The following is a 14,681-nucleotide window of genomic DNA, read 5'->3' on the forward strand; positions in this document are numbered from 1 at the left end:
CATGTGAGCATGCATACTCAGAGGTATCATCTCACTACTTGATTCCATGTCACTGTAGGAAGACATACTGCTGTAATTTCTCAACTGAGAGCAAAAATCAGCCCCAACACAATGCCTTGGCTCTCCAACCCACCAAATCAAGGGATTGAGTTGTATCCCAACAATGAAACCATAAAACCAATTTTCCTTCCTAGATAAGGTGGTAATTCCCTAATTAACACTTAATTCCAGCAATCAACAAATAAATACAAATTGAAATGCACAATTTACCTTAATAATCGTGGACATTGCACACCCTGTTGGCACCAAAATTGGCACCCCTTTCAGTATTTCTTTAACTTCAATTGCCAATAGATTGATTACAAGCCGAAATTCCACAATCCCCTTCACTAATCCAAAAGCCCTTTGCTTTTCCAACAATCAGTAAACAAATTGGGCAATTTTCCCCTTGATTTTCACCCAGGACTTGCTCTAACTGGACCCCAACTGGCCAAATGCTACTCCAAAATTAAAATGGACAGCTTGGCATCTGAAATCCCTGACAATACAACAATTTGCAAGTGTCAATTTCAATGTACAATACCTTCTTTTGTTGGCACAAGTCTCGAGGTGGCTGCTAAACCCTAATTTCTACAAAAATTCAAGGTTTACAGCAGAAATCTCTCTGGTGTCCACCAAATATGGCTGAGATCTACTCCAAATGGCTGAGAAATACTGAGATCTCCTAGAATGGGCTGGAATAGGTGAGAGAATGCTAGAGGGAGAGAAAATTCAGAGTTTTCAAATGGGAAAACCCCTAAATCTGCTTGCAGCTGCACTGATCAGCATTTAATGATGTCGCCTTGCTGCCTCGAACCTCCAGAATGCTGTCACATACTGCTGAATGCTGTCATCTACTTTGATGAAAGCCTTTCTGTTGCGCCAGCTTCAGAATGGCTCATGTCTGTTGTCTCAGCCTCCAATGGTTGTGTTCTCTACAGAAAACTGAACCAGCAGCGCTCTCTCTCTCTCTCTCTCTCTCTCTCTCTCTCTCTCTCTCTCTCTCGTTCCAAATTAGCTGAATGGTTGAGATCCAGCCCAAAAAACGTTTACTCAGTTTGCATGGGCATTTTTACCAAGTGGCAACATTCTAAACTCATTTTTTAGTATTATCCAGTCATTAAATTAATTTTTAAAATTAAATGATTCTGAAAATTAAAAATTGAATGTACCCATCCATAATTAAATTGGCTAGGCCATTTACAATCTTGGTCTTGGCCAAATAACTATCCTAGGGTCAAAATTAAGACCAACTGACCACCAAAACCCAGTTGGCATCATAACTTATCACAACTTTTGCCTTTGACACCCACTGCATCCTCAGGGTCCTTGGCTTGTTACCATGAAATGAATACCATGTGCAACACATGTGCTAACCACCTTGCACACTTGATTAATAACTTAATCAAATATTATCAGCAAGATTAAAGCATCTCAAAATTTTACGTCCCAATGACAAGGGGTTTTGGAGAGAGGAGGGGGGAGAGAGGGGTGGAGAAGAGAGAGAAATATATATATGCCTGTGTGTGTGTGTGTGTGTGTGTGTGTGTGTGTGTGTGTGTGTGGTTTCTACGCTTTTGGGGACATTGGTATAAGTGGACTACTCGTGTAATGCTTTCATTTTGTATCCCCATTTTGGTGTGCATAGCTATATTGGTCATTTGCAAGGCCCCCTTTAGTACCAGTTGAGCACAATTGAGTAGGTGGATCTTCTTATTAGGGATGATCTAGCTCCCTAGCATATTGTCATCTTATCAATCACTTTGTGCAATTATATATTAGAATTTGCCAACTCTACGAGCAGTACCCAATGTTTTAGTTAGTTGGTTTGTCATGTGAACACAACTAGATTAATAAGTTGTATCACCACTTCTAGAGTTAGTTCTAAAGTTAGCTAGCTTGAGTTAAGTTAGGGGTTTGGTCTACCTTAAACCTAAAGTTGTACTTTCTCTCTATCACTCTCAGTTAAACAAGTATAATCAATCATTTTCAACTCACATTGTCTACTCTCTCTCTCTTTCTCCCTCTCTCTTTTCCTTTCTCCATTTCCAACAGTTTGTATCAGAACTAGACCCATGGGTTCCATCTCTCTACCGCTCACCTGGTACCACCCACACAAAGTCCCCCTCAACCAAAAATAAAAAGGAGCTGTTGTTCTAGAGGTAGGAGCTATTATTTCGGAAGCCAAGTTGCTATTTTGGAGGAGCTCCTACTGTTGTTTTTAGGCTACACACAATCCTGTACGCAGTCTTGCAAATTGTTGTTTGCATGCATCCCAAAGTGGCATTATAGTGAATTCTAAGGTTGTAAGTATAAAATTTGTTCTATTTCTTGGAATTCTATCAAGAAAATTTGAGGCTTTTGTGATTCTCGAATACAGCACACATCCCAAGGTGCCTTGGAGTTACTCATTTTTGTCGACATGCATCCCAAGGCCACATTCCATCAAATTTCCAAGCTATAAATATAAATCTCTGAAATTTCTTAAAATTTCTTCATCAAGATTTGGGGCTTTGCATAGCATGCATCCCAAAGCAATGGACAGGTGTTGGAACTACATTATTTTTATGTTTATGTGACACTGGACACAAAAATTGCAGTAAATCTGAAAATTGCAATCAAAAATTAAGGATTTTCAGCATTAGGTTGCTGCGTTTGATGTTGGGCACACATACCAAGACATATGCAATTGTACAACATTGAATTGCTGTAAATTGTAGTTTGGGTATTGTTTATGCAATTCGAGCACGTTTTTTGAGAAGATAGACAATTATGATAGTTTGCATTCGTTTTAGTATCCCGTATTGGGACTTTGGTACACTGTTGAGTACATTTCACACTTCAATTTTGGGTGTGTTTCGCTGCTCAATTTGTGTATAAATTGCAACAATGTCACATTACGAAACCCAAGATTAGAGCAACATTTTGAGAGTCCTCACTCAAGACAAGCTAGATGGCACCACCTATTCTTTATGGAGTTTTATGGTACGCAATCTTCTCATTGCAAAGGATCTTTGGGATTATGTTACAGGTGATTTACCAAGACCGGGTGAGCTTGCTCCTTAGACACCTCAGTGTGGTGCTAGAGGACAGCTAGTTGCTCCTGCTGTTACTACAATTGCTATTCCGCTCCTCCTATAGCAAATTAGTGGAGATGGAACTCAAAAGATGCACAAGCTTTATCACTCATTGCCTTGTCAATTAAGAGAGCCACCATACCTCATATACTGTCATGCAAGACCTCTAAAGCAACATGGGATATTTTGGAGTGCATGTTTACAGCTCATAATGAAGCCAAAATCTCCTATTTACAAAGAGAACTGGCTTATGTTCATATGGATGAGGGTGATAGCATGACTGATCACCTCACACACTTGCAAGATATCCGTGAGCAGCTATTGAACATTGATGAGATTATTTTGGATGCAAAAATGGTAAGTGTCACTCTGAACTCACTCCTCGAGTCTTATCTTGGTTTCCACACCTCACTGAATTTATCTTTGAGGTGGGGCAACAGCCTCTTACTTTTGTGGAGTTTGAAGGCCTCTTATTATAAGAGAAATAGACTCGGAGAAATGTTGCTATGAGGTCAGGGGATGTTGCCATCCTCTCTAAATATAAGGGCAAGGGCAAAGCGAAGTAGTTTACAAAAGATCAACAAAAGGCTAATTTGGAACAACAATCAAACAAGGCCGCCCAAGAGAAGAAAAAGGACTCTAGTTTGGTTGTTCAAGAGACATCCGACACTCAATTTTCAGATGGGGATGCTACAACCAACTTTGTAGAGGATGACTATGCTTTCTTGACATGCATTATGACACATCCATGGCTGATAGTGCATTTGATGCTACTAAAACACAGCATACTTGGTATTTTGACAGTGGGGCATCCAGGCACATCACTTCAAGGAAGTGTTTGTTCACATCTTTGCATTCATCTCCTGCAAAGAAGCGTATAACATGTGCTAATAATAGCAATTATGATGTATGTAGTATTGGTTCAGTGTTGATCATTGTTGCAGATGGTTCAGATTTCATGCTTCTTGATGTTTTGTTTATGCCTGGTATTACAAAGAACTTATTGTCCATTTCATCTTTTAATAAGCATGGATTTTAGGTCATCTTTAAGGATGACAAGTATATTGTTAGAGACAGAGAGAGGGACTATGCACTTCAATTATCAAGTACCTTGTATAAGGGCCCATTATTGTTGGACATATATGAGCGGAGTTCTCATGAACTCTAGTAGTTGGCACTCTTACACACACTATGCAGAATGTGGAGCTCTAGCATGCTTGCTATGGTCACATGAGCTTTGGCAGTCTCATGACTCTTCAAAGGTGTCAGATGGTAGATGCTTTGCCTACTTTGAATACTCCACCTCCCCATGCTTGTAAGGGTTGCATTCTTGGGAAAATGCACATATTTTCTTTTAAAAAGGATAGTGCAATACATGTTGTCTAGAAATTGCAGCTCATACACTCTAATGTGTGTGGTCCTATGAGGACTAGAGCACTTGGTGATCACTTGTATTTTGTCACATTTATCGATGACTACTCTAGGTATACTTGGATATATGGTTTGAAAGTAAATCAGAGGTATTTATGCACTTCAAACACTTGGTTTGCAAAATTGGAAGCACAAACGTATCTAAAGGTACAGACTCTATGCACAGATAGAGGAAGGGAGTATATGTCTCGTGCATTTGAGAAATTTTTGCTTGAGCATGGCATTACACATCAACCCGCTGTGAAGATGACATCTCAACAGAATGGAGTAGCTTAAAGAAAGAATCACACACTCATGGAGATGACCAGATACATACGCTTAAGAGCAAAGGGCTGCCACAGAAGTTTTGTTTAGAGGATCTTCAATGCGTAAATCATGTTCTCAATCGTGCATCTACAAAAACACTAAAGTCTATCACACCATTTGAGGCTTGGCATGGCAAGAAACTGAAGGTTGATTACTTTCGAATGTTTGGATGAATAGCTTATGCGCATGTACCGAAGGAGCTTCGTGGCAAGCTGGATGACAAGGCCATAAAATGCATTTATATTAGCTATATTTCGAAAAGCAAAGGCTATCGCTTGTATGATCCATGCACGAAGAAAGTGTTTGTCGATAGGGAAATGATCTTTTCTGAAAATGCAGCCTTTTCACATGATCAATTTTAAATGCTAGCCACTGATGACTTGGGTGATGTATTTGAAGGCCTCCTACCAATTTCTTTGGGGTCCAAGCATGCTGAAAAATAGCCAAACAGATTTATTACGGTAGTTGTTGTTGCACCACATGCTCCCAAACAACAAAGTTTTGATGATGGTTTTGTTGAGAAACCCTTCACCCACAGTTTGCATTTTTACATTTCTGTGTTTTGTATTTAGGGTTTGCAACCCCAAAAAGGGGCACCATCCTAGACTGACTGTGCCTATTTATAGGTCACTCTCTCATTCATTCCTTACGGCTGATTCATTTAGTCCGTCACCTCTTCTCTCCAGTCTCTCCACTGCCCTCACACCCCTTCAGGAGAACATTGTGGTTCGTGGTTCGTGGTTGTCTTCATCATCTTCCTTGTGCTACGGCACCCTTGTTCCCTTGTATCACATTCACTCCATGATTCAAAACTTCATCATTCCATTCATCAGAGTTTCTTCTCTCTTCTCCATGTTTGTCGAGTTCACTCCATGTTCCTCCCCGCAAACCCTATTGTCTCGCTGGTACATCATCTTTTGATATGGTATCAAAGTTGGATTTGCTCAAACAACGGCAAAGATCCTCCACTCAAGTGACAACAAAGACCGGTGGCGGATTCGGCATCCACTTCTCTTCTTCTTCCGCTACATCAAAATCTCGTTTTTGCAGGTTTCAGGTGTTTTCAGCTTGCTGCCCACACCCCTTTCACGGAGGACATCGCAGTCTCGGCTATCTCTTGCTGTCATCTATAGTCTTGCGCCTGTTTCAAGCCTTCCACCTGCAGTTTGCAGCTATTTACAGCAGAGTGACTGTTGCTGATCAGTCTCTATTCAGAAAACAATCTCGTTTTTGCAGATTTCAGGTATTTCAGCTTACTACCCACACCCCGGACGCAAAGGACATCGCGGTCCAAGCTAGCCATTGCTGTCTACAACAGTTTGGCACCTATTTCCAGCCTATCATACACTGTTCGGAGCTAATTTCAGCATACTAACTGCTACTGCTGGTTTTTCTTACGTTTTTAGTCTTAGCTCTCTCTCTCTCTCTCTCTCTCTCTCTCTCTCTCTCTCTCTCTCTCTCTCTCTCTTGCTGTTTTCTCTCTCCTGCAGCCTGCATTTTTAGTTTCTCTCTCCTCACCTGCGTTTTTAGTCTTTCTCTCTCCTCATTTGCGTTTTTCTACTGGTTGCAACCACTTATTGCTGGTCGCATCCTCCTCCCACTAGCAACTCACTTCCAACCCTTCCACTATCCTCCTAGCCCTTGAAGCGGACATTGCAGTTTATGGTTCGTGGCTGACCTCTTCCTTCTTTAGCAAGGCACACTAGTACCCATGGCTTCTTTACCAACAGATGACCAGACTATTGGGTGCTCCTATTGTGGCATCACTGGACACACCACCCATGCTTGCCAACTTCGACCTTTACTCCCCACCCCCCCCCACCCGGAGTATATGCGTCTTCCACCAAGCACTCCTTGTACCACCTCTCCTTTCTCGGCCACAGAGATCATTTTGCATCAGCTATCAGAGTACTATGCTCAAGGCAACAAGACGCATCCGATCCGTACTAAGTCCTTTCGAACACATGGAGAATCGATTGGCGCTACGACCTCTTGGAGATCGTCGCAATGCCAACAGCAATCTTCTCCCACCTATTTTCGGGTACAGTGGCTACCAAGGCTCGCGGTTCTACAGTCCGCTCCATCGAGAGATAGTGATTGTTTGATCTCATCTCCTTGTCACTCCAACCCTTCCAGAGACAGTGGCTGCTCAATTTCTTCCTCTTCTTCAGCTTCCCAGTCCGCTCCATTGAGAAGCAGTGATTGTTGCCCACTCGTTGCTCAATCTGAGCCCCACCCTTCACCCTCGCCTACTCAAGTTCGAGAGGCCAACTCTGGCCGTTCTTCACCACCCCAAATACCTTCTTTGGCACAACCGGTGACACTTCCTTCATCCTCAGACATTTCAAAGTCTGTGATCCATGAGTTTTTGGATTCCCTATCTACCTCACAAGGGGATTCAGAGGGGGATGATCTTTCTTTGCCCTCCGAGGGGGCATCGACATCTATTGCGACTTCAAAGGGGGCTCCTATTCCTCTTGTTTCACAGGGGATCCCCACCCACCACTCGATCCTTCGCACACCTTGGCGGAGGCCTTTTACCTTCTTCTTCTAACCTTGGATGGGATGGCTTCCTTCAAACGGTCATCTCACCTATTGATACCCAGGATTTCGAGGATCTACCTAGATCAAGGCCTTGAAGATTCAACCGTGACTTGGTGACGAGGCCTTCGTATTCCTTTCCGCATGGATGCACGAAGCTAGTGGCTTCTCTCCCGAGGTTGAGTTTCGGATTCTCCAGTTCACTCTGTCTACTATTCTTTACTGCAGGTTACCTTTCATGTGGAAATCTTGGATCTTAGGGATCCCCTACATCTTCTTCCTCCTCTTCTTCTTACCTGGGTCACTTGGTCAGCATGGAGCCAACTCTCGAGATTGAGTACGAGCATATCCTTATGGTTCTCGAAACCACACAAAGTCCGACATTCCTTCTTTGCATTGCATGTTTTCATCATCTTTGTACTAGGGCGCTTGGGCAAGTGAACAATTTCCCCACGAGGGACACTGTCCAAGTGGTACTTGCTGCATAAACATTCTTCCGCATGTAGCATTCCATCTCCACCTCACTCTTCTCTTCTTCCCCTTTTTGGGCCTGAGACAGGATGTTGAGAAACCCTTCACCCGCAGTTTGCATTTTTACATTTCTGTGTTTTGTATTTAGGGTTTGCAACCCCAAAAAGGGGCACCATCCTAGACTGATTGTGCCTATTTATAGGTCACTCTCTCATTCATTCCTTACGGCTGATTCATTTAGTCCGTCACCTCTTCTCTCCAATCTCTCCACTGCCCTCACACCCCTTCAGGAGAACATTGTGGTTCGTGGTTCGTGGTTCGTGGTTGTCTTCATCATCTTCCTTGTGCTACGGCACGCTTGTTCCCTTGTATCACATTCACTCCTTCATTCAGAACTTCATCATTCCATTCATCAAAGTTTCTTCTCTCTTCTCCATATTTGCCGAGTTCACTCCGTGTTTCTCCCCGCAGACCCTACTGTCTCGTTGGTATGCCATCTTTTGATAGGTTTACCTCCAACAAAGGAACATACAATACAACAAGAAAGGGCTGCTGTAAATACAACCAAAACAGTCCCAAGATGGATGTTATAGACTCTCCGAGAGAGTAAAATGGGTGCTCCCTTACCTCAACGCACTAGAAGGGCTGCTAGACATGCAGCACATCATGCAAGGAAGGCTCATTTGGCTGAATTTTTGGAAGTAAATGATTCATCTGATGAATATGCATCTCTAAGCTCACTGTTAGATAATGATGAGTCTACTTCCTTCAAAGAAGCCCAACAAGATGTACGTTGGAAAAATTGGATTCTATTGCCACCAATCATACATGGGATCTTATTGAGTTTTCCCATGTCAAGAAGGCCAGTCGAACCAAATGGATCTATAAACTAAAGCGCAAGGCTAATGTACTATAGACAAGTACAAAGCATGTTTGGTAGTCAAGAAATATGCATAGAAAAAGGGCATTGGTTCTAAGGAGAAATTTGCTCCTACATCCCTTATGAGTACCAAATAGGTGTGTGATTGCAATGGCTACAAATTATGAATGGAAGGCACATCAGTTGGACATCAAAACGGCATTCTCGAATGGTGACCTACATATATGAGGATGTTTGTGTCACAATATCTAGGGTTTATGGTGAAAGGAAAAGAGCACATGGTTGGCTATCTTATTTACCTTTGCAACACACGTCCTGACATACAGTACGCACTATCTCAAGTGAGCACGTTCATGCACAACCCACATACAATATATTAGTAAGTTGTCATGTAAATCTTCAAATATTTGCAAGGTACTCAATCATATGCTTTATTATTTCCTAGAGGGGAAGACTTGCACTTACAGGCTTACACTGATTCAAATTGGGCTAGTGATTCAGACACTAGGTAGTCTACTAGTGTACACTCTTTCTTTCTAGGTCGTCCATGCATCTCATGGCTAAGTAATAAACAACTTACAATGGAAGTAAGAAACAACCTACAGTAGCTACCTTGTCTTGTGGGCTAAGTACAGGGCAGCCTTCACCGCAACAATGGAATGCGTATGGCTGCATAGAATGTTGGCTGATCTAAAGATTTCTTTGGAAGATCCTACGCCCATTCTTTTTTATAGTTGGAGTACTACTATAGTGGCACGGAATCCTCTGTTTCACGCTTTCATGAAACACATTAAGGTACATTACCATTATGTTAGAGAGAGATGCTATACAAGAGAGATAAATTTGACATATGTCCCTATGCAAGAGAATGTTGCAAATATTTTCGCCAAAGCACTTTCTCGTGAAAATTTTGAGGCTTTTCGAAAGTCCTTGAACTTGCCACCCTTTAGTGATTATTCTTCTTGTACTTCTACCACATTAGCACTACAGGGGGGTGTTAGAATTCGCCAGTTCTATGACCAGTGCTCAATGTTTTAGTTAGTTGGTTTTTAGTGTGGATGTAACTACATTAGTAAGTTATGTCACCACTTTTAGAGTTAGCTAACTTGAGTTAAGTAGGGGTTTGGTCTACCTTAGACCTAAGGTTGTACTTTCACTCTTATCACTTTCAGTTCAGCAAGTATAATCTATCATTTTCAGCTCACTATGTCTACTCTCTCTCTCTCCCTCTCTCTCTCTCTCTTCCTCCATTTCCAACATAGTAGTCACATGACTTATATAAATTCTTTGTAATTAATACAATTATCCATTATGGGGGGCTAAAGGAGAATTTAGAGGTTCACATGCCACAATAAGACTTCTCCAAACTTCTCAACACACTTTCAAACTTCAACTAAAGTGTGGTCCTTGCAGTTATGCCAAAGGCGACTATCCATGTTGCATAAATTACGGTGGTACACATAAATCTGGTGACCACTGATGATGTAGCATTTTCTGCCCTGTTACACAGCATTTTCTGATACTACACATGTAACAAACAAGAACATGATCAAAGTAAGAGGCATTAACACACCGCTCAGCAACAGAAACCATCATAATTAGATCGCCTTCAACAACACCAATGGAACTCAAGCGTGCAGAGTTATCAATCTCTTTCCCGTGATGGAGCAGCTGTTGCTGATTAAGTGAAATACCTGTCTGATAAAGAAACAAAGATGGGATAGTCCAGATACTTTTGTTTCTTTTGAATGACATGTCAAGAAGTAGTTGTACTTGACTCACCTCTACTTCAAGCAGAGCTTTAACATTTTCAACCTGTATCAAGCACAACAATGATAGCAATACAGCAAGTATTATGAAATCCACGCTAAGTGATATATTACATATTTTTGTACATACAGCTTCACACAATCACTCAAACATTGCAATAACATTTTAAAAACTGTTTTTATTTGCATCGTATCTCAATGTACCCCCATATGATGATCCTTACAAAGCCACAGAAAACAGATGCATTGCATCACAGGACTCTCATATTCCAATTCAGCTCTCTCCCAATGCATAAAGAAAACATTTGAGAATGCTGAGAGCAAGTGAACCAAAAGAATGATTCCCTACTAGCAAACTTGAAGGTAATTGGGAAAAAGAAAAAACACTTTAAATTAATGAGAATTGCAGCTTGACTTCCATCACAATAAAGGACACCTCCTATGTAAAAACTCTGAAGTACAAGTGCACCAATGATGGATTCATTCCTAGCAACTTAGCAAGGTGAATGGACAACACTTTCCAATCAAAATGGGATTCAGCTTTACTTTTGTAACATGGGAACATTTTCTTTCGTATCAAAGTAATAAAAAGCACATCTACATTAGCTGCTGATCTGTTTTTCCAATCTGTGTTCATGAAGCAACATGACACAATGATTAGAAAACAGCACATATACTTGTCAAGTAGCATGAAGTGGAAGTCTAAATGACTTCAACCAATCAAGGCATCAAGAGTGCACAATTGCATGTCCAAGCAACACCATTCTCATCTGATGCTACACAGCACCTTCCAAAGATTTGGAATGCATAGAAATCAGTTTCTTGTGCAGTAAGCTGCCGTTCATGGCTGAAAAATAAACACACATTATGATCCAGTTGTGATCCACACTTGTGAGCTTGGACAATTCATCTTCTACATATACCAGTAATGGTCAGGACTTTATGGACATAATAAGATGTAGGCCACATTGAGGACAATAGAATTCAGATTCCTGGCAGGCACTTCAAGTGACAAAGCAATAGGCAGCAAAGGCTGGCCAAATTTGCAATTTGCCACATGTTTGGACAAGTAAGAGTGCCAAAGCCACTACCTACGGTTTGAGAGACATTTTATGAAACCCTAATCCTAACTTTCTCTCATAGTTGCCTTCATATGTAGGGCAGGCCTGTTTGTTCCATACGATCCGCACAGTACGGTACGGTATGAATCCTATTCCGTACGAAAATACTGCCACATTTGGGCATTCCACATCCAGTCAGTCAATTCTATGCTTTGTGCCTGCGTTTTTGTCCCATTTTCTGCCCGCATGGCACACTTTCCAGCCATTGACACATGCCATGGGATGCCATTGAAGTTGGATCTCATGCTAGATCTAGCCTATTTTCCACACTCTTGAGCCTTCTCTCCTCTTCCACCTTGGATCCCTCTCTTGTTCCACTCTCTTCTCTAGCCTATAAAAGGTACTCCCCTCCATCCCTCCACACCAAATCAACAAGCATCCTCATTGCTCAAGCCTCTTTCTCTTCAAGCAAGCTATCTATCTATCAAGTTTCAAGCCTATCCCGATTCCTACCCCTTCTCCCTCTAACTTCCACCCCCCACTCTCTACCTTTCAAGTTTCAAGCCTCTCACTCTCACTCTCCCTCTCTTTCTCAAGGCTCTCACTATCCCTTGGGCCTGTCTCTCACTCATGACTCTCCCTCTCCATTGGCATCATGACTCCTGAGAAGCATGAAGCCTTCAATTTGCATGTCATCCATGTGGAGAGGGACACAAAGAAGTCCAACTCCCACCATTGGACATGCAAATATTCTGAGAAGCGCTACACAAGTGGTGCAACCCAACTTTTCCAACATCTTTCCAAGATAGGGGGCAAGTTGCTCCATGCAAGGAAATCCCTCAAAATATCACGGCCGAGATTCTTGCCAAGATGAGAGGGGGATCCACTAGAGGAGGAGGAAGTGGCAAATCAACACCAACACCTATGGCTACTAATGAGGAAGCATCGAATGTGGGCATATCTTCAACCAATGCAGGTGAGGCCTCCACCATTGCTGGCGGAGGGCTCTATGTTTACATCCTGCTCCGGCAAAAGACAAAGAGTGTATGACACACAAGATCAAGGTAGTAGCAAGCATCCAAAGAGAGATGGAAAAGCCACAAATTTAAATAAAATGGATAAGTCTCATGGCACATGGTATCTTGACTGAGTCCAAAAGATTATGAAGAAAGTAGGACGTAGATATGTGGATTATAAATGGGGCTTTGATTTGACAAATTGACCTCAAGGGATAGAAGTTCAGCTCAGGTGGTACCAAAGGGTAAAAGGACAATGCATGTTCATGTATGACTTAATTGACTTGAATATGATTGCTATAGAGTCAGTCATCGCATTGGCAAATTTGACATACAATGCATCAAATGATAGATACCAACTAGATGAGAATGATTATAAGATATTGTAGGACTTTATCAAGTGCGCTGAGTAATCATTTTCATGCTCAAAGTAAGTGATTTCAATCTATGCTTAGCCATGTCAAGTACACATGAGGGGCTAGTCGATTGGATGCAATGTTACATATTAGTTAAGTTGGAATTGTAGCAATGTGAAAGTATAAACCATCGCAATGCTTAAGAGAAAGAAAGGTTGTAGCTTTCAAGCAAGTAAAGTTAGAGGTAAAGTTTCCATATGCTTCTTGGTAAAGCTTTAATAAAAGATGCAAAGTGGATGAAAGAGGTTGACTTGGCAGACCATCCTCAATTGTTGCAACTTTATCAAGATGCCTTTCAGTTAAAGCCGACTTTGGTTCAGGCTCAATTAGGTTCAGCAAAGCAAGGGTCCGAAGCATTGCCTGATGCTCAAGGTGGAGGTAGCACTTCCACTCCTCCAGTAGTGGACAGCTCTCATATGTAGTGCATCTCAAATGTATTCAACATACATTCAAGGTATTGTACTGACAATATGTCTGCCATGGGGTCACTACTCAGTGTACTAGTCACTGTGACATATATGCAAATGAGTATGGTAGTTACCGTGGCTCTGAAACAATACTTTTGCATCAATTTGAAATCAGTTCGTGATTAGTTGGGCATGAGCTTTTGCCTCACTTTTGAGATCAATTTTCCATCAGTTTCAACTCAGTTTTTAATCAGTTTGAGAACTATTTATGGTCACTTTTGGGATCAGTTTTTGCATCGATTACTAGTTAGTTTTTGCAATCAGTTTAAGGTCACATTTGCAGCAGTTTGTGATCAATTCTCAAATCAACAAGTGATCAATTTATGATCAAACTACGCTCATTTTTCAATGGTTTACAGCTAGCTCCACAGATAGCAACATGTGAATAAATACCATTAAGAGTTTCAGCCATGGTTTATGCTGAAAATATACTTACTGTGGTTCTGAAGTCAAAACAATTGAGAAACATGAGTTATGGATGTATCCAATGGGTATTTTCTAGCCACAATTATCCTGAGGACATGTATTTTCGAAACCTCACTTAACATGTGGATTAATTTTTAATCACATGATTAAGTAAATGTTGCTTATGTGAGATGCACCTAGGGTTAGAGTAAATTTACGAACCCGAGACTCGAGGAAATCATGGGATGTCAAAGACAAAAGTTGCTTTAAGTTATGCCACACATGCACTTGGTGGTATATGGTGCCAGTTGTTGGCCTAGCATTTGGCCATAAGTGTCAGTTGGTAACACTAGAGAAGTGGCATTTAATGGTACCTAACGTCAATCTAATGGTCAAAGATGGCACAGAGACACTCGAGAATGGAAGTTGACTAGCCAATTTAATTCAGATTATTTTTCAAGGCACCAAAAGAATTATTAGATTAATCTTCAATATTTAAAGACTGAAAATTAATATTTAATGATGGCTAATGCTGGAAAAACCATTTGGGAAGACTGCCACTTGTCAAAAATGCACATGCAAGACTGAAAAACGTCTTTAGAGACTGGAGAGAGACATTTTTAGTATATTCAACCAAGAGAGAGGGAGAACATGCTACTGGTCTGATTTGCAACCATTGGAGGACCTTCTGAGGCAACCAAGGGCTGGAGAAGACCAATCAACAAGTGACAATATCTACAGGCTATTGAGACAAGGCAGCAACAATAAATGACTAATATTCTTCAGTTCTTTGCATCTATGA

The 14,681-nt window shown here is 41.3% G+C and overlaps 1 protein-coding gene across 3 annotated transcripts in view; it reads right to left on the bottom strand.

The window, feature by feature from the left end:
* The window catches only part of DDI1 (ubiquitin family protein), a 132,424-nt gene that overhangs the window by 92,345 nt on the left and 25,398 nt on the right, over positions 1-14,681 (bottom strand). For all 3 annotated transcript variants that reach the window (XM_087672248.1, XM_087672247.1, XM_087672249.1), the window contains exons 2-3: positions 10,528-10,560; positions 10,319-10,443 (exon numbers count right to left, since the gene is read on the bottom strand). In XM_087672248.1, coding sequence (XP_087528374.1) covers positions 10,319-10,443; positions 10,528-10,560 — 158 coding nt within the window. The remainder of the gene's footprint in view (positions 1-10,318; positions 10,444-10,527; positions 10,561-14,681) is intronic.

Source organism: Lygodium microphyllum, chromosome 29 (genome assembly GCF_053477565.2).
Source record: "Lygodium microphyllum isolate KBCC chromosome 29, Lygodium_microphyllum_v1.1.10, whole genome shotgun sequence".
Taxonomy (NCBI): Eukaryota; Viridiplantae; Streptophyta; class Polypodiopsida; order Schizaeales; family Lygodiaceae; genus Lygodium; species Lygodium microphyllum.